Source organism: Pelecanus crispus, chromosome Z, assembly GCF_030463565.1.
Source record: "Pelecanus crispus isolate bPelCri1 chromosome Z, bPelCri1.pri, whole genome shotgun sequence".
Classification (NCBI taxonomy): Eukaryota; Metazoa; Chordata; class Aves; order Pelecaniformes; family Pelecanidae; genus Pelecanus; species Pelecanus crispus.
The window spans coordinates 84509576-84530905 of NC_134676.1; the positions used below are offsets into that span (position 1 = coordinate 84509576).

Genomic DNA, 21330 nt, shown 5'->3' on the forward strand with positions numbered 1-21330 from the left:
CCACCCCCACAGAGCATTTGCCACCATCCACAAGTCAGTATAGAGATAAAATACTGGCCACTTTTCTCATTCAGCAATGTCTAAAGCCAGCTGGATGGCTTTCACCTCTGCAAACTGACTCGACTCCCCTTCTCCTTCAGCAGTTTCTGCGACTTGTCGTATAGGACTCCATACAGCAGCTTTCCACCTCTGATGCTTTCCCACAAGACGACAGGACCCATCAGTGAACAGGGCATATTGCTTTTCATTTTCTGGCAATTTATTATACAGTGGGGCCTTCTCAGCATGTGTCACCTCCTCCTCTGGTGATATTCTAATGTTTTTTCCTTCTGGCCAGTCCATGATCACTTCCAAGATTCCTGGGCGACTGGGGTTTCCTATTCGAGCCCTTTGTGTGATCAGTGCGACCCACTTACTCCATGTAGCATCAGCTGCATGATGTGTAGAGGGGACCCTCCCTTTGAACATCCAGCCCAGCACCAGCAGTTGGGGTGCCAGCAGGAGCTGTGCTTCAGTACCAACCACTTCCAAAGCAGCTCGAACCCCTTCATATGCTGCCAATATCTCTTTCTCAGTTGGAGTATAGCAGGCTTTGGATCCTCTGTATCCCTGACTCCAAAACCCTAGGGGCTGATCTCAAGTGTCCCCTGGTGCTTTCTGCCAGAGGCTCCAGGTAGGGCCATTCTCCCCGGCTGCGGTGTAGAGCACATTTTTAATATCCTGCCCTGCCCGGACTGGCCCAAGGGCTACTGCATGAACTATCTCACGTTTAATTTGTTCAAAGGCTTGTTGTTGCTCAGGGCCCCATTTGAAACTGTTCTTCTTCCAGGTCACCTGGTAAAGAGGGCTTACGATCAGACTGTAACTTGGAATATGCATTCTCCAGAAACCCACAATGCCTAAGAAAGCTTGTGTTTCCTTTTTGCTAGTTGGGGACATAGCTGTTATTTTGTTGATCACATCCATTGGGATCTGACGACGTCCATCTTGCCACTTTATTCCTAAGAACTGGATCTCCTGTGCAGGTCCCTTGACCTTACTTTGTTTTATGGCAAAACAGGCCTTCAGAAGGATTTGGACTATTTTCTTTCCCTTCTCAAAAACTTCTTCTGCTGTATTGCCCCACACAATGATGTCATCGATATACTGCAGATGTTCTGGAGCTTCACCCTGTTCCAGTGCTGTCTGGATCAGTCCATGGCAAATGGTGGGGCTGTGCTTCCACCCCTGGGGCAGTTGGTTCCAGGTGTACTGAACACCCCTCTAAGTGAAAGCAAACTGCGGCCTGCACTCTGCTGCCAAAGGGATGGAGAAAAATGCATTAGCAATATCAATTGTGGCACACCACTTAGCTGCCTTTGACTCCAGTTCATATTGAAGTTCTAGCATGTCTGGCACGGCAGCACTCAGCGTCGGTGTAACTTCGTTCAGGCCACGATAGTCCACTGTTAGTCTCCACTCCCCATTAGACTTTCGCACTGGCCGTATGGGACTGTTAAAGGGTGAGCGAGTCTTGCTGATCACTCCCTGGCTCTCCAGTCGACGAATCAGGTTATGGATGGGAATCAGGGGTCTTGCTTGGTGCGATATTGCCACCAGTGCACCGTTGTGGTAGCAACTGGCACCCATTGTTCTTCTCCATCTTTCCAGGTCATCACTGCCAATGAGCGCATATGACGATGGTGCACTCCATACAAACTTCCACCACTTGGGTCGTGTGCACCTGACTTCGTCTGAATCTTTGGATAACTGCTCGTTGTTCAGGTCATCATAAATCAGCTCCAGCATGGCTAATTCCCTTTGGTACTGGATACCTCTCTCCATGGTGGTCCACTTGCCTGGGCGATATACAACATCTTCCTTGAAGGGATATCTTTTCTTCACGCCTGACAGGAGTCGTCTCCAGAGGCTGAGGGTTTGTGCCCCTTTTCCAATTGCTTTGTCAATGCCCCCTTCCCTAGAAAGAGATCCCAGCTGCTTGTCTTCCTTACCCTCTAATTCCAGGCTACTGGCCCTGTTATCCCAGCATCAGAGCAGCCAGGTGACAATGTGCTTGCCTGGACACTGACTGAAATCTCGCAGCTCACTCAGGGATAGGGTGGTTACCATCTCATTTATGGGTTCTGTCTCTTCCTCCTTGGTTCTCATGATGGCCCTGGTTCATAGAATCATAGATTCGTTGAGGTTGGAAAAGACCTTTAAGATCATCCAGTCCAACCATTAACCTAACATTACCAAGTCCACACTAAACCAGTCAAGGGTAGACTAGACTAAACCATGGCCCATAGTGCCACGTTTTGAACGCTTCCAGGGATGGGGACACCACCACCTCTCTGGGCAGCCTGTTCCAATGCTTGACCACCCTTTCTGTAAAGAAATTTTTCCTAACATCCAATCTAAACATCCCCTGGCACAGCTTAAGCCCATTTCCTCTCGTCCTATCACTACCTACTTGGAAGGAGACCAACACCCACCTCACTACAACCTCCTTTCAGGTAGCTGTAGAGAGCCATAAGGTCTCCCCTCAGCCTCCTCTTCTCCAGATGAAACAACCCCAGGTCTCTCAGCCGCTCCTCATAAGGCCTGTGCTCCACACCCTTCACCAGCTTCATTGCCCTTCTCTGGACACGCTCCAGCACCTCAATGTCTTTCTTGTACTGAGGGGCCCAAAACTGGACGCAGTATTCCAGGTGCAGCCTCACCAGCGTCGAGTACAGGCGGCCAATCACTTCCCTGCTCCTGCTGGCCACACTATTCCTGACGCAAGCCAGGATGCTGTTGGCCTTCTTGGCCACCTGGGCACACTGCTGCCTCATGTTCAGCCGGCTGTCGACCAACACCCGCAGGTCCTTTTCGGCCAGGCAGCTTTCCAACCACTCTTCCCCAGGCCTGTAGCGTTGCATGGGGTTGTTGTGACCCAAGTGCAGGACCCGGCACTTGGCCTTGTTAAACCTCATACAGTTGGCCTCGGCCCATCGGTCCAGCCTGTCCAGGTCCCTCTGCAGGGCCATCCTACCCTCCAGCAGATCGACACTCCCACCCAGTTTGGTGTCATCTGCAAACTTAAGCAGGGTGCACTCAATCCCCTCATCCAGATCATCGATAAAGATACTAAACAAGGCTGGCCCCAAAACGGAGCCCTGGGGAACACTGCTCGTGACCGGCTGCCAACTGGACTTAACTCCATTCACAACTACTCTCTGGGCTCGGCCACCCAGCCAGTTTTTTACCCAGCGAAGACTACGCCCGTCCAAGCCATGAGCTGCCAGCTTCCTAAGGAGAATGTTATGGGAGGCGGTGTCAAAGGCTTTGCTAAAGTCCAGGTAAATGACATCCACAGCCTTTCCTTCATCTACCAGGCGGGTCACCAGGTCATAAAAGGAGATCAGGCTGGTCAAGCAGGACCTGCCTTTCATGAACCCATGCTGGCTGGGCCTGATCCCCTGGTTGACCTGCACTTGCCTGTTGAGTTCACTCAAGATGAACCTCTCCATAATCTTTCCTGGCAACGAGGTCCGGCTGACAGGCCTGTAGTTCCCTGGGTCCTCCTTGAGGCCCTTCTTGCAGATGGGCATCACATTGGCAAGCAAAGTGGCTTGGCAAGCTCCTCCGCCAGCTCCCTCAGTAATCTCCGGTGGATCCCATCTGGCCCCATAGCCTTGTGAGCATCCAGGTGGCGTACCAGGTTGTTAACTGCTTCCTCCTGGACGATGAGGACTCCATTCTGGTTCCTGTCCCTGTCTTGCAGCTCAGAGGGCTGAGTGCCCTGGGGATGACCGGTCTGGCTATTAAACACAGAGGCAAAGATGGTGTTAAGTACCTCAGCCTTTTCCTTGTGCTCGGTGACAATGTTCCCCCCCCCGCATCCAGCAAGGGATGGAGATCCTCCTTGGCTCTCCTCTTATTGTTGATGTACTTGTAAAAACATTTTTTATTATCTTTTACAACATTGGCCAGATTGAGTTCTAGCTGGGCTTTTCTTTTCTAATTTCCTCCCTGCGTGACCTAACAAGATCCCTGTACCCCTCCTGAGTTGCCCATCTTGATCCATTATTAAACAAGCTGATTTTCTTGTGTATTTTTTCTTCTGTATAGGGGCAACTGATACCGACACAGCCTGGTTCTCTGGTTTAGCCACGGTGTCTGTCACCGGGGTTGGAGTAGCCACAGTGCCTGTGCCAGGGGTTGGAGGAGCCGCAGTGCTTGTTGTGTTGTCATCAGATCCAGAGACCTTCTCTTTCCCTTGAGGGTACTAAATAGTGTTGAATAGGGCTTGGTAGGCATGGGCCAACCCCCAGCATGTTGCAATGATTTGTGTCTCTCTGGAGTTGCCAGGGTGACAACATACTTTTTCCAAATACTTTACTAGTTCTTCAGGATTCTGCACTTGTTCAGGGGTGAAGTTCCAAAACACTGGAGGCGCCCACTGTCCTAGGTACTTGCCCATACTATCCCACATATCCTGCCACTCATAACTGTCCAGCCTTGGGGCAGATGTCTGGATGATATTCTTAATTTGCTTATTAACCTTTGTCAAAACCAAAACAATATTCCCAAGAAGTATCAACAGAAAAGTATCTTAATTGCCCAGAGATGTTCGAGATACTGAAACCTTACTGTAATGAAGGAGGAAACATCATAGAAGAAGGCAGCAAAGGTGCCATTCTGTATTTCCTGCACATAAAACCTCTCAGAGGAAGAGGTATAATTGCTAATTCTGTCCAGGAGGTGGCACCCGAAGTACAGTAGTGGCTTCAGGACAAAACCGAAATACCAAACAATGCTCAAGGTCAGTGTTTTAATAAAAAATCTCCCAGGCAAAACATCACTAATCACTGCAGAGCACAGCAAACTGCAAAAACCATCACCAATTTTTAACATGTACAGCAAAAAAAAGAGCATGGCGCAGACCAGGTGACCTAATATTGTGACCGGCAACTGTTAACAGATTCCTTAATACGCTCTGGTTAATCTGTTATTATCTCAAACCCTTCCAGCCCCACACTGGGTGCCAAAAAGGATTGTGGTTTAACCCCAGCCAGCAACTAAGCACCACGCAGCTGCTCACTCACTCCCCCTGCCCCAGTGGGATGGGGGAGAGAATTGGAGGAGTAAGAGTGAGAAAATTCCTCGGCTAAGATAAGAACAGTTTAATAACTGAAATAAAATAAAGTAAAATAGTAATAATAATAACAACAATATAATAATAATAATAACAACAACAACAATATACAAAGTAAGTGATGCACAATGCAATTGCTCACCACCTGCTAAACAATACCTAGCCAGTTCCCGAGCAGCGATTGCTGCCCCCCGGCCAGCTCCCCCCAGTTACTATACTGAGCATGACGTCGTATGGTATGGAATAGCCCTTTGGGCAGTTTGGGTCAGCTGTCCTGGCTGTGCCCCCTCCCAGTTTCTTGTGCCCCTGGTAGAGCATGGGAAGCTGAAAAGTCCTTGACTAGTGTAAGCACTGCTCAGCAACAACTAAGCCATCAGTGTGTTGTCAGCATTATTCTCATACTAAATCCAAAACACAGCACTATGCCAGCTACGAGGAAGAAAATTAACTCTATCCCAGCCGAAACCAGGACAAATTATGAGTAAATAATTTCATTGAATTTTGAGCAATTGTTCTGTTGAAGAAGAGCTAGAATACCTCACCCTGTTGTACAGCCTCAAAGAATTTATCACTTTATCACCACTAAAAGGCAGCCAGTCACTCACTGAAGAAAGAAATGAATACACACACCAAAAAAAAATCAACTGCTGAAGAGATTTCATGCTTACAATCACTTTAGAGTTATGCACTATAAGCTTGGTTTCAAGTTCTGTACCTTATTTTCTGCTTAGAAGTATTAAATATCAGCTGAAAGTTTAGTTCTGTGGATTGCTCAAAAATTAACTCTTCCTAATTCTTAATCCTCCATATTAGGAAAAAAAAAATATCCAAAACCTCAGTTTTGATAAACAGTAAAAGTCAAAGCAAGTGTGAGGGGAACAACTGAAGACAAATGGCCATCCTGATGAAATTATGTTGCCTTCAGACTTTAGAATAACCTGAGACTATCGTTGCATATAAAACTGGCCAGCAATGACAATGGTTTTGAGACTTCATATTCACCTGCTTCTATAAACTGCTGTAAAAATAAAGTTAACATTCAAGTGTAATAAGAGATCTGCTATATGATAGTGAATGAATGAACCACTTACTCCCTTAAAACTTACAAATAAAACAATTTTGCCCAAATGGCTCCTTTTTTTTTTTTTTTTTGTTATAGCACCAAATAGAATTGGTACAATACAAAAATACTGAAGGTAATTCAACTGCTGGAAAGCATATCTGATTTGTCGTGTCACACAATTTTATAAAAGCTATTCAGTTGGAAGGCAATAAATGAGCATTCAAGTGATTTACACACCTTTGGATCATAATTTTTTACACAATGTTTTATTTTTAAAAATATATATATGCTGTATACTATTATGTTTATTCTCTGTGGTATAATAAAATCATAAATCTATCTGATGAAAAATGGATTGTATTCCAATTGTATCACTGTAGCACAGAGAGCTGCTCTTATCATAGCACTTACAAAGATCAATGGTAACTTGAAAATGATTTCATTCCATGCTACCTCTAATATATTAGCAATAAAAGGACTCTTTTTAATTTAAAAGTCACATCAGCTGCTGTCCATCTTCTTTTAAACTCCTCTCCATTTCTGAAACTGACATATTACAGGAGCAAAATATCACCTGGTAACTACAGGGCTACTTTCTGATTTTCCTTGCGAAAATTAGTGTAAAAACTAGCTTAAGTGTCTATTCAGCAGAAATACAAAGCTTTTACTGACATGCATTGCTGTATACCACACCCTAATCCAATTTCCTGCTCTCCTTGTATATAATACCATTTGGATCTTAAAAAACTTACAGCAAATGGCCCTTCTAATTTGTAGGACTATGTCTCTAAGATGGGGACAATCAGCCTTCTTAAAAATGTACAAATAGTTCACTGTCATGATCTTAATGTAAAATGTAACATAAAACGTTAACTGATATAAAGTACCATTAAAAGGAACAAACAGCTGGCCTGCTCTCCCATAGCCAAAAGTTTTCTCAACCAGCAGTATATGTTTTACACACATTAAAAACAAAATGAGTAGTAAAGCATGCATTCCAAAGACTCATCTTGATCATAAGTTTTCTAACTCTCAGGCTGGCTGTGCGTAATTGTCGTGATTTAGCCCCAGCCAGCAACTAAGCACCACACAGTTGCTCGCTCACTCCCCCATCCCATTGGGATGGGGGAGAGAATCAGAGGAGGAAGAGTGAGAAACACTCCTGGGTTGAGGTAAGAACAGTTTAATAATTGAAAGAAAGCAAAATAGTAATGATGACAATAACAATATACTAGTGATGATAATAATAATAGTATACAAAGCAAGTGATGCACAATGCAATTGCTCACCACCCACTGACCGATACCCAGACAGTCCCTGAGCAGCGATCGCTGCCCCCCCAGCCAACCCCCCCCCCCCCAGTTTCTATACTGAGCATGATGTCACATGGTATGGAATAGGCCTTTGGGCAGTTTGGATCAACTATTCTGGCTGTGCCCACTCCCAGGTTCTTGTGCACCTGGCAGAGCATGGGAAGCTGAAAAGTCCTTGACTAGCATAAGCAGTACTCAGCAACAACTAAAAACATCAGTGTGTTATCAACATTATTCTCATCCTAAATCCAAAACACAGCACTATGCCTACTACTAGGAAGAAAATTAACTCTATCCCAGCTGAAACCAGGACAATAATGATGACAAAATCACTTCTATTTGGTAGCTGAAGAGGTGACAACACATCTGCCAAAAATGCTGATGCTGTTTCTTCCCCAGATATATAAGAACATAGCAATTCAAAATGTAAGTACCTGTAACCGTGTTATGACATCAACTAAACTCTCAGTAAGTATCTACATTTCACTGATGTCAACAGCTGGAAAATTGTAATATGAAATTGCACTATGCAGCGGTCCGCAATAGCGTATTTCCCAGATCTTCACTGTCATCGCTACCGTGGGATTATTACTATCACAACTACATTTGTAAACACTAAGTTTTTAAATGAAAATGTTCAAAATGTTAGATATGAGTATAAATAAAAGCCTGAAAAATGTCTCAGCCTGGCATAAGCAATATAACAATAACAGTTCAGAGATGACCTAAACCAGTTTTCAGTGAGATAGAGCAATGGTTTATCTCCATTCTTGAGGCAGCTGTTTAGGAGCAGACAAAGACCTCCAAAATGGAGGACCAAAATGCGGGCTTCATTAAAATGACACAATCTTAAAATGTATGTCATGAAGAGAATTCTTTGAAATCCCACAACTCTATAATGTGCAATGTTATCCAAAGGCAAGCATTTTCAAAATTTAATACAAAATTCTGCTATTTGTTATTATCTCTGAACGTACACTTACTTTTTTAAAGGGGCAATTAATTTATTTGCTTAAGAGCATCTTTCACAGATCAAAATATTTTCAAGGTATTAAACAGTTCAGCCACAAAACACTGCCACCACTTTTCAAATAATGCACAAAACCGTGAGCTGATTTTTTTTTGCAGTCATGCAAAAAAATCCTCATCAACGAAGAACTCTTTCAGTACTCCACTGTTTCTATATAGCACTGATATTTGGAAACCAGTATGTTACAAAAAGTGGACAATGAAATATATTACAAAATAAATTCTAGTTAGAAAATATCCTATTGCAGCATAACAGTTCTAACTGAAATAGGTAAAATAACGGCTTATATAAAAAAGATTACATATATTAATCTACTTGCTTTTTCCACTTCCATTCGAAACGTTTAAAGAACATTCTGCGTTCAAATTTTGCTGTTTTGCAAAATCCTGTAGCTCTTTTAGTGAATAAAAATTTTATGTCATAGCTGTAGGAAATACAGCTATCATGGGAATACACATTTTCTTCCTCCACTATCACACCTACTGCAATAATTCCTGAGATTAAGATGATTCAACTGTTAAAAAAATATCATACAGAGAAAGACTATAGCACAAAAATTATATGGCATTAAAAATTTGTTAAATGCTCAAGTGTTTAAGGTAAAATTATTACTGAAACAATTATCAGAATTTTAACCTACAAGTAGAAAAGAAAGAAGAGAAAAGCTGTATTTCTTGGTTGGACTTGATGATCTTAAAGGCCTTTTCCAACCTAAACGATTCTAATGATTCTTCCTAAATGTAATGACTTTCACTAATATTTTGGATACATATAAAATACTCTTTACCTGGAAGAGTTCTTCTTTATTTTTTCATCAAGATCACTAATGATTTGTTGAAACTCCAGTTCTCCAGGAAGGACATTTAACAAACAGTCTAAATTCGAAGAATCAAGAGAATACTCTCCTCCCCATTCCATTTTCCGAATCTGTAAAACAGATACAGAAAAGTGGTTAAACAATAAAAAAATTCAAGCTATAAGTATCAAAATATACAACATCTGGTTCCTTGGAAATACTTAGATTAATAAGGGAAGCATTTATGTAAGGAATTATAAAATCAGTGTTGAATAGTAAACCTTGTACATGCTTCTGAGTAGAGTTCTACAGAGATGGGCACCTGTAAAATAAAAGCAGAGATAAATTTCATAATATCTTGCTTTTTTTAATTTATCTTTTACCTTAATGAGAGTAGTAGCTTTCTTCATTAATTTTTTTTTTTAAGATTTAGAAAGAGGATTCTCACTATTATAACTGGAACCTATAAAAATAAATAAATACTTTAGAGGGTAAATTTATTTTCTGTGTGCTTATAATTTCTGTCCAAGGAGTAACTGCTCTCTGGAAATTAAGCACATCACTGCAAATAACTAGAACATAAAAATCCAGACCCAAAACACTATATTGTACCAGAAAACAACTGTCATGTTGGTTTGTACACATTTTACACAACAAATACTTTGCCAAAACACAGGTCAAATCCACTGGCCTACTCAACTAAGGCACTAAATCCCAGGAGTCTTACATCAGAAGCAAAGCATTAGCAGACTTAGTTTTTCTGGTTTTTGTTTTTTCTGTTTTCTTTTTTGAGAAACAATGAAATTGATTTTACAACCAGTAATGACTTGCTACCGAAGTTAAAGAAAAAATCACATGAAAAGCGGAAACTTTTTAGTAACTAGTTATTTCGTGTCTACCATTTAGTATTTAATAATACTATTCATATTGCAGTAGCAACATGAGGGACAAATGTAGTAATTCAGATGCACACAATGTTTAGGCAACAAAATACAATGAATTAATCATAGAATCATAGAGTAGTTTGGGTTGGAAGGGACTTTTAGAGGTCACCCAGCCCAACCCCCCTGCAATGAGCAGGGACGTCTTTAACTAGATCAGGTTGCTCAGAGCCCCGTCCAACTGACCTTGAATGTGTCCAGGGATGGGGCCTCCACTACCTCTCTGGGCAACCAACCTGTGCCAGTGTCTCACCACCCTCACAGTAAAGAATTTCGTCCTTCTATCTAGTCTGAATCTCCCCTCTTTTAGTTTGAAACCATTACCCCTTGTCCTATTGCAACCGGCACTGCTAAAAAGTCTGTCCCTATCTTTCTTACAAGCCCCCTTTTAGTACTGAAAGGCCGCAATAAGGTCTCCCCACAGCCTTCTCTTCTCCAGGCTGAACAAACCCAACTCGCTCAGCCTTTCCTCACAGGGGAGGTGTTCTATCCCTCTAATCATTTTTGTGGCCTCCTACGGACCTACCCCTATCTTTCCTATACTGATGACCCCAGAGCTAGATGCAGTACTCCAAGTGGGGTCTCACCAGAGCTGAGTAGAGGGGAAGAATCACCTCCCTTGACCCGCTGACCATCTAATAAATACACTATTTTTCTTACAAGCAATATTCTTTTATGAAGCAGTTACAGTGTTGGTTGGAAATTTAACCTAGAGGCATTACAAGAAAAACAGGTTGAGAGTTTGTCTAAGTGGATGGTCTACAAGACACATGCTCCAAAAGAGTGTCAGATGAAGATGCAAGGTAAAGATGATAGTTTTGGTCAAATATGAGTGTAGACCTACAAGTAGCAAAACTGTGCGTCTCTTCAGCAGAAATGACACTACTGATTCTGGTTTTGCTCTTTCAAAGCAAAGTTAGAACAAGTGTGAAGGTCCTTTAGAGCCTAGTATCTCGCACATCTGAATTAACAGCACAATACTACAAAATATTTCATGGATATATCATTTTCTTAAAGTCTCAGAAGCTACAGAATACCTTTGCAAATAACTATTCAAACACTTTCAACATTTTGGAATGTAGCTGAGTCACCCTTCTGGTTAAAAAGTCTGGATGCAAACCAAATACATCACGTAACACATCGAGGGAAGATCAGTCTTTGAATACAAGACTCAAAGTATCTTAACAGATGTTACTGCAATTAAAGTCACTGTAATTAAAATTAGAAGTTAAAAAGCACTGTGCTCTTCCAAACGCTGAAATACTTCAGTCAGTTGTTATGGCAAAAACCAACAGGCCAACTTGGCAAGGTTCTGCAACCAATGGAAAAACATTAAACAGTGCTTTACAGAATCGAGATAAAAGGAATACTGAAAATACAGTTGTTCACTCATATATACTTATATTCAGACATGGACACACAAATCCATTCCCTCTTCTCTTCAGAAATATCTGAGAGTTATACAGAATGTTATTTATACAGAATGTAATGTTACCTCCATTCAATAGCTATAACTCAAGCCCATTTTTTATTCAACTATGCTTGCATAACAGTCAACGACTGGTGTAAAATGTACTGTTTAATACATACATGTAATGCAAAACCAGTAACAGCTTGGAATGACTCAGAGTTTTCATAAAATAGCTGCACAATCAAAATTTTATATTTATTCTTAACTCTTTTCCTTACAGGATAGCCAAAGGAAGCTTATGTTCCTCAGAAAAGTATCAGTATAGTTTACAGACCACTTACTGTTTAAAAAATTCATCACATTAAAAAAAATCACCTTGTAAACATGACAGCCTAGTTTTCACATATGCATTCCTGTAAGACTTCTATGTCATACTTCTTCAGTTCACTTGTCAAAACAAGGTAATTATTCCTTTCAGTCTTGGTTTCGGGGGGAAAAGCAACATTTGACTATTCAGTTTTCAAATATAGGTTTAGGTGGTCAATAGCTACTTCTGAAAATCTTAAGTATTTCTGTAATACAAGACTATCATATGAAGAAGCAAAACACAGAAAAGTTTCAGAAGGAGAAAATAAGTACATCAAGATATAAATTAATACAAATTGAGCAGAAATTCTACTGTTATTTAGCATAACGAGTGTCAGGACCCCGAGTGCACTAATAGTCTTTAACTGCCCAATGACCTGGACTCTCAGCGGAACTAGGCTATCACTCCGGTGCCTGCCCCACTTGCCTCCCTCGGGGGCAGTAGGATGGGCATTGGCTGGCAAGGTCTGTCCCCTGCCATTTGGGTTATGCCCTTTCTCTCCTGTCCCTCAAAGCCATTGATGCCCCCTGATAGCCAGTACAACGCACCCCTCCTCTGATGACAAAAAGCCCAATTTTTGTTAAGAACTAAATCCGTTCCTTAAAATTTTTATTATTTGTAGTAACATGGGGGAAGAACTCTGTTTTGAAACTCCAAATTCTTTCAAAGTATTTTAGACAGCAATAACCCATTTCTTCTGCAAAGGAGATTAATTTAACACTTGTCATTATGCTGCATAAAAAGTATCATCCCACCATATTTCTATTTACTATCACAGTAAAATATGGTATGTTTTGAAACAAATGGTCTTAGAGAACCTGCTTCAGATGCAACTCAGTGTGTCCCCATCTGTAATAGGTATAGTTCTTTCCAAAACATATTAGTGGATCACTCTTCACCACTGAAATGATGTAGCTGTCAATCTGTTTGGTAGCTACTCAAGAAACTTAACCTACTTACAGGGTAGCTTAAAAAGAAATATTTTTCAGGTCTCTTATTTTAACCCACAGTATCAATGCACTTTAACTTCACTGTAACAACTCCCCACTCCTAACAAGCCTGACAGTAAGAACCAATTTTTATCAAAAACAATTAGACCTATTTGAAAAAACATGAAACTTTCAAGTTGATACAACAGATGCTTCTTGATTTTTCAATTTGTATAGCGTTTACCACCAAAGAGCACCTTTTCACAAAAATTTGCACATGTACAATATACCTCTATGTGTGTAAAACACAGTATTTAACTATAGAGTCATAGTCTAACATACTGTAGATATGCAGCTAATGGACATCTCCCACTTTTTGACACAAACACTATTCTTTTTAAATATAAATTACGGGTCTTTCATTACACTGGGTAAAACATTACTAGGTCATATTTACAAAATACAAATCCATTCCAGCACTTCTAGAAACTTTGTAAATATTGACAGTCTTATTTATTGGTAAATATTCAGTACTGTTACTCCTTTACTTCCCTTCGGCACTTCAGCCAGTTAAGATTCTTGTTTTAACTTCAGTGGGTTTCAGGTATCACAGGACAGCATCAAACATGGAGAATGTCAGGCAAATTTTGTATTACAGTTACACAGAACATCTTGGGGGGAAAAAAAAAATCTAAATACAGTTTTAACCTTCAGTTTGCCAGGACCTTCCTCTGAATCAATTGCCTAAGTTTAATGGAAAATTAATTAGCTGGCCTGTTAGGCTGTTTGAAAAAAAAAATTATAGTACATGTGTGTTCAACAAAATCATAGCAGAACTAAAGCAGGAAGTTTAAAGTTAGACATGGTTTCTCATAATTTTTGATCACGCTTTGTTAATCTTCCAACTAAACTGTAAATGTTCATGGATCTTTAAGTGCCCTATATACATTTATGCAAACTCTAAGTAAACTAAGAAGCCTTACGCAGTGTACCATTTCCCACAATGCAGATCCAAAGAGATCTTTGAGCACTGTAACACCTACTTGAGCAAATTACACAGTAGGTTTTCAGAAAAAAGACAAAACAAACCATTAAGGTTTCAATAAAATCCAGAGGTAGGGTTTTATACACAAACTACTGTGTATGAAATAATCTAAAGAAGTTATCCAAACCTAAATAGCATCTACTACTTAAGCACTGGCACATATTTTATGGAACCAACAATTTATGCGGTGTCACATTAAGTAAATGATAGGTATATCTTCTATGTATACTTGCATAGAAGGTCGTAGTTCCCAGTATTTCTAACCTGTTAAGGCCAGAATATGAGGCAATATATAACATATTTATTCCAGAAGACTGAAAATTACCAATTAACAATCTTAATTAAATTAACTCCAAATAATTTTAACATAAATGGTTTGACAAAGACAAATAAATGCCAAGCTTGTGTCTAACAGCTGAAGAATAAAAAAAAAACCCTCTTCAATTTCATTATAATTTAGCTTCTGATTTATTAAGAGAAAAAATGTTTTGGTTGTATCATAACTTCTGTTATTCACCACAACCAGCATACATATGTAAACAAACCTCTTCAGTGGATAAAAAACTGTCAGACTGATACTGTCTTGTTCAAATCACTGATTTCTAAACCAAGATTTGTATAAACCAAATCTCATTATTTTACACGTCCACAATTCAGTTCTTTAAAAAGTCATTCAGGAGTGAAAGAACTCATGACCTGTTATTAATTTCATTCAGTTAATGCCAATGTACTATTTTAGCTCTTGTATAATGACACTTATTTCCAAATACTTCAAATATTACCTTTAGTATATTTCAAGACAACTTTTAAATAACTATTTATATTTTGAATTTAAACAACTTGTACATATAAAATATTTAGAAACAATTACCTAATACATTTACATTTAGCAACATTTTTTTTCCACATATAATACTCCACACTTTAGTACAAAATGCTCTGTCTAAGTGCAATCCAAGCACCATGGCAATCAAATTTTCTGGACTGTTATTTCACAGCCAATCTAAATATTTGAAAACTTACTTTAACATTATATGAGTTTTACCCCTAGAGCTCTCATTCCACCCATATCCAGGACAATAAAAGAAAATCGTTACCGTTTGCACTACTTTGAAAAGAGGATATCAGTGTACCTGTGATTTGAAAACAGGGATATTTCAAACTGCAGCACGGTATGTACAGAGAGCTAACCAAATCATTGAAGCTTTTTTCCTGATACTGCTTCTTATCTTACAGGAGATATCTCTTTACTGCCCCAGCATCCTTATAAAACTAAAAGGGTATGAGAGAATTGACAAGATTTTTCATCACACAGTTTACACTTTCAAACAACCATCTTAACAATTATTTCCTTTATCTATCTTTAGTTGCACAACTGTTCCCATCCACTTTACAGCACAGAAGATGTCATCTGCAATCGCACAGCAAGGAGCAACAGCGATGGCAATGGCTTGAGATAATACTACTCAATGTGAAATTCCTACTGTTCTGGACTCCACATCATTTGAATATTTAAAGATTTTTAGGAAACCACATCAAGCTTACACAAGAAATAAATTTAGAAATTGTAACTTCTTGAGCTCTACTCTGACATAGTAAAAGCTTCTTAACTAATTTTCTGTAGTAAAACTACTTTCAAAATTGTATCACTGTTTAAAATAAAGACTGGTAAAAGAAAAGGAAGAAATTAAAAATCCTGTCTATAAAAGAACATAACCCATTTTTGGTTCTCCTAATAGGCAGGTATCTTTATTTAAATTTTCCAATTTACTTTTCATATTCACCTATTTCCCACACTTTGCTGAAGCATACACAGCTTTTACAAAAAGAACACCATATTATTCCAGTATAAAAACATTTAATGCATATGAAAAATAGTCTTCATGAGGGTTATATTTACAAAATATTTTGAATGCCACAAATAACTCTGAAACAAGTTTTATTAAAAACATCTTGTAATGTTCCTCCTGCAGACTTTCCACATTTGCTGTTGTCATAAACTTATATTTAAATGTTAATTTTATATTCATCAGTTATTATTCACCACACACATAACACATTTGCCTTTACATCTTTCAAAGAGAGATTCTCAGTATCTATAATTAAATTCGTAAATGTATTGAACACAGTTTTTCTCCCAGATTCTGCCATTATAAAAGATAGCAAATAAGAGAGTGGGAATAAGATACAACCCACACTAGGACTGAAGAACAGTCCTCACTGTGGATGAAAGAAACAGAAAGCTGTGCCTTCTATCTAAAGCTGTAATATCAGACTGCAGTGCTCTGGTCTAAGGCAGCTATATCAGCCAATCAGTACTGTCTAAAGCCTTGAAAAAGGATTGGATATGTAGCTGTCTTAGAAATCTTCCTATGCTAAAAATCAGCTAATGCGCATTTCTGACAAATAGCATACGGTATTATTTTTCATATCTGTGGGTTTTTCAAACTATGTTGCTTAGTCCTGTTTTCCAGGCACAGGTACACGCAAGAATTTAAAACTAAGATCCATGAGTTCTCCCCACTGCCTCTCCTCCATTTTTTGAGTCACAGAAAGTGAAATCTTGAGAATATAAAGCAAAGGAATCGGCACTGCTTTTTTAGATTTCCTGTTACTTGGGACTGGTAAGAGATGTTCAAAGACAAGGAGAGAATTCTCATTTACATAAACTTAATCAAACACTATTGGTCAAAGGCAGTGACTTCAAAAGAGGAACACACCATCTGGAGTTGCAAGGAAACTCCTGAGGAGTTATGTCAGAAGAAAGGAATAAAGCATAACATGATTTCATAACCTTCAGAAGAGAAGAAATGCCCATTTTCTGAGTAGCTCCTCAGTGAAACAGTCCTATATCATCTTTGTCTCGCAGCTAGTTACCCCATAGCTGGAATCCCACAGTGTACAACATCCAGGATTCAACATTTATAAACAAGCCATTTTCAGACAACAAGTGTACAAACATTAAGCATCCTACCTATGAAAAGTCAATGGCTTTCCCTACCTTCCTATTAGTCTTTACAGTTACTAAAACTGTAAGTGTGACAACAACTGTTTATACACAAGTGTGCCTTTTTTTCTTTTTTTCCTTTCCTGGCTTTCTTTAGTAGAGATAAAAGAAGGATTCAAGATACCTCTTCTCACAGAATTCTTTTTTGTGCCTGTAGTTCTATTACATTTAGTAAGTTTAAAAAATGGATAAACCTGGTGCAATGTTGCCTTCTTTAGATATGGTTTAAGGCCTTACCAAAAAAAAATTCAATAATCCACTTTTCTGCCCTTGCCACACACACACAAACACAGCATGAAATCCTCTTCTGCCATTGTCCCCCATTAAGACTACATCAATCAATATCATTGTCAAATGGATATGTTTTATGAATGATGGATGTTTTAAAAATACTTCTCAATTACAAAAATAATTACCGATCAGTAGACTAAAGGAATCACTAATGCATAGACAAGAGAGTCTTAGAAGCCTAGTTAGAAATACCTACCATATGTTTTCTTATCATCCTTTTTTTTTGACTAATGGTATTTGCCAAGAAAATACACAATAACTTGAATAATTTCAAAATAGCATATATTATTTAATTTCTTTTGTACAGCTACAGCTGAGGCTTGTAAATATTGACTAAATTTTGCATACTGGTATGAGAAAATGTCCGAGACCAATAACTACCTTCCCCAGAAAGACTGCAAGGCATTGCGTTTTTTTCCTGAAGGACAAGAATGTAAGGTATCTCCTACATGTGAGACGAATGGTGCATCTACTGCAGAACTGTCTTTCCAATTGTGGCAATAAGAGATGCTACTTAGGGATAATATGTAAGTTTTCTCACTTTGTTACTTATAAACTCAGAAAGAAGAAGCAATACTTTATAAATCCCCATATACCTCTTGAACCATGCTCTTAAAAACACCTGCTACAGCCTTCCTGTCTTGCTTGTCATTAATGTCTAAAATTGCACAGATTTATAAGGACCGTACTGAAGGAACTAATCTTTTAACATACTGGTAAAGAACCTAACATATACCATTGTCAACTAAAAACCTTACAAATACATACTAGCTACTTCTATACCAGATCATAAAAGCATTTTTTCTTCTTGTTTATTGGAAAAATCCTCCATCCTGGCACAATACTCTGTGAGGACAATGGTATTTAAAGGAAAGAAATTTCAAGACCTTTGAGGTCTTATAGTTCAGTAGATCAGATACACAGTTGTTAGAATTTTAAAAAGGAAATAGCCTTCCAATGAAACTATTATATTTAAAAAGAATTACAAAAAAAGTCTGTGACCACAGCTTTTAAAAGATAGGCTGCATTTCAGCCCCTTCACTCCCGCACATTCTATTTTCTTCCATTACTTCTCAATTTAAAGCTGAGAGTTTGAAAAATGTCAATTTTATAGAAATAAAATACAGACACTCTCCGTAGAGATGACTCTTAAGTGGGTCCAAGTTTATAGTCACAATCTTAAAGGCTTGTTTAGTAGTATAAATGTTGTGGATTTTTTTTTTCCCCAAATACTATTATTAAAGCTTCTTACTACATTCTACTCAGGGTCATATGAAACATTTCACTGACAACTGTAAATGTCCATTAAATTTCCTTTTTCTCCTTTTTTTTTTTAAATCTTTCCTTTCTTAAATCAAAAGTTTAAATTAGTTTTTGCTGGCATAACTCAACCTGTAAAGGTTTCATGCTGTACTGCATGATGCTCAATACATCATTAAGATACTACAGGGTAATGCAGTCACATACTGATTCTTATTCACGTAGGTTTTTCAACTTCAAAAGCACTGTTAAGCTTCTGTTTTCCTCTCTTTGAAAAAAACCCCATAAGTAAAGTAATGTCACTCTACTTTCTTTTACTGTGTACCGTGGAGTATATATACTGGAGTATACACGATCTAGAATGTGTTAGGTACTTTCAAGCTTGCAAGACAAAGTGTTGTTTTAATAAAAAGCATCTGCCTGCTTTCCCCATACTCCACATCCAGGAGTACACAATGGAAACATCAAGCTTATTAGTCAGTCTCTCACCCAAACCTTCAAAGCAGCCAAAAGATCAAATCAGACTTATCTTAAGGATGCAATTTCCATCTTTGAATTAGTAAGAAAACTTCACTGCTCTTACTCAATGTATACCAGCAAATTCGTGATGAATCCCAGAAGAGACAAAGTATTTTGGCTGATAATACTTGTTACATACAAAGTGTAAGAGGACAGCAAAGCAAGATTAAATAGTCTTAAAGACATCTGTAACACTTCCTTTCAGAAAAAGGCTTTTCACCATAGCTTAAGTGACAACAGTGACATACCGCCCATAATAACATCTTCCTTGTCAGTGTCTATAGCATTTTCTTCCTTAAGGCACAAATAAGTGGAATGTAGGTTAAAAAAAAAGTTATTTCCTGCTCTTTTTTATACAAATCTCTTTTCTAATTAATACATTAATTGCCTTCTCAGCTTCTATTCCTCCACTTCAACTTTTTTTGTGTTCCTGCTTTTCAGTCTACATTCCAAAGAAAATAGGGCTTATGCAGCCATTGTCTGTCTATCTGTCATTCTCCACACTGTCCCAGGCACACCCTCGTCCCAATTTCAGCCAAGTTTTGCAAAGGGGTAGAAGACTCAGAGGTAATTAAGTTATAATAAGTTTCAGGAAAATAGTTGCACAAATGGAAAATTCCTGTAACTGACTCTGCTGAACTTACCCAGAGTTTGTAATCCAATATAAGAGACAAAGTCTTAAACCAACAGGTATTCCTAATTAAAGATGCAGTCATGTTGTGATGCTGGAAAACATGGGAAGTGATGACCTTAGATCCTTACATGTCAGGGAAAGGATGAGGTTGGTACTTCGCAACAATGTATGAGGAGCACCAGTCCTCCTGGAGGGATCACAAGACACACATTTCAGCGTTCACTGATAACAGCTAGTACCTTCTGTGTAGATAATCCTTACTCTGACATGTGCTATCTGGAGGTCTTGTGAAGCAGGAAAAGAAAGTAAGTCTCCAGAGACATTTTACAAAAAGGAACTGGATGAAAGTGTGAGTGAGAAATGAGCACAATGTGACTTACGCTAAAGGCATCTACTACCCAGGGACTGCAGAGACATCTAGGTAAGGCACTTGGAAAACACCTGACCAAAAACGAGGACACATCTTGAAAAGGCTCCATATTGTCTAACTGCAGGAAAATGAATGGATTGTCCTGGGACAACTGAATTGCACATAGAATGCTTGCTGTTTGGCAGATGAATCACACCTGGAATGTTTCAAATAGGAAACGCCTCCAATAGGCAGAAGCAGAAAAGGCAACCTGCCAGAGACTCTGAGACACTTTGGCACCATTTATACTAAACAAGTATGTTCGAAGTGGTTTTAAGTACTGATGGCTAACCTCTGCCACATCCAGGAGTGTCTGCTTGACTCCTCTCTTCCTTGTACCAAGGAAAACAACAAGAGGCTATCCATGGTCCTTCACCTTACCCAGATGCATGAGTAACCTCAGCTGCAAGGTCTGTGTTAACAAACTGTACACAAAATGCAACGTGAATGACAGGTAGAGTTGGGGCGACCTCAGCACACTCAAGACAAGTGTTTTGAAACAATCATGAAAGACATTTTCTGACATCAAACCTCTTTGGAAAATGTCAGCTACTGTACTCAGCATGGTCTGCTCACAGAAAGGATGTGGACCTTGCCAGAGCAAAGTCCCAAGGCAGGAACTCAGGACATTGGAACAGGCTGCCCAGAGAGGTGGTGGAGTTGCCATCCCTGGAAGTGTTAAAAAAACAGGTAGATGTGGCACTTTGGGACATGGTTTAGTGGACATGGTGGTGTTGGGTTGATGATTGGACTGATGATCTTAGAGATCCTTTCCAATCCTAATAATTCCGAGTCTTTACTTTCATTAAAAAAAATCCAGCCACCAAGCCAGGAAAAATGAAATTGCTACTCTACCTTTAACTGTTTTAGTGGTGGACTTGGTAGTGTTAGGTTAATGGTTGGACTGGATGATCTTAAAGGTCTTTTCCAATCTAAATAATTCTATGATTCTATGACACCGGTTATGATTAAATCCAGAGGTTCAGCTTCATCAGGCACTTTTGAAACCTCACTCACGATGAGAACCTGAGTGAGTGGCATACAGTATACCATTCAGAAAGATGCTTCTCCATTGAATCTCAGAACCATGTCACCTTCTATGTCTGTTTCTGAATAAGTTCTCAAAACATTAATTTGCATATTGGTGCCTCATGTTGCATCAGAAGTTATTCAGAAACACAGATGCAGAGGAA

At 39.2% G+C, this 21330-nt stretch overlaps 1 protein-coding gene across 1 annotated transcript in view; it reads right to left on the minus strand.

The window, feature by feature from the left end:
- KIAA0825 (KIAA0825 ortholog) overlaps positions 1–9455 on the minus strand; it is a 238794-nt gene extending 229339 nt beyond the window's left edge. The window contains exon 1 of the mRNA XM_075726885.1: positions 9316–9455. Within this exon, the coding sequence (XP_075583000.1) occupies positions 9316–9446 (131 nt within the window). The 5' untranslated portion in view covers positions 9447–9455. The remainder of the gene's footprint in view (positions 1–9315) is intronic.
- Between the last annotated feature and the right edge of the window lie 11875 nt (positions 9456–21330).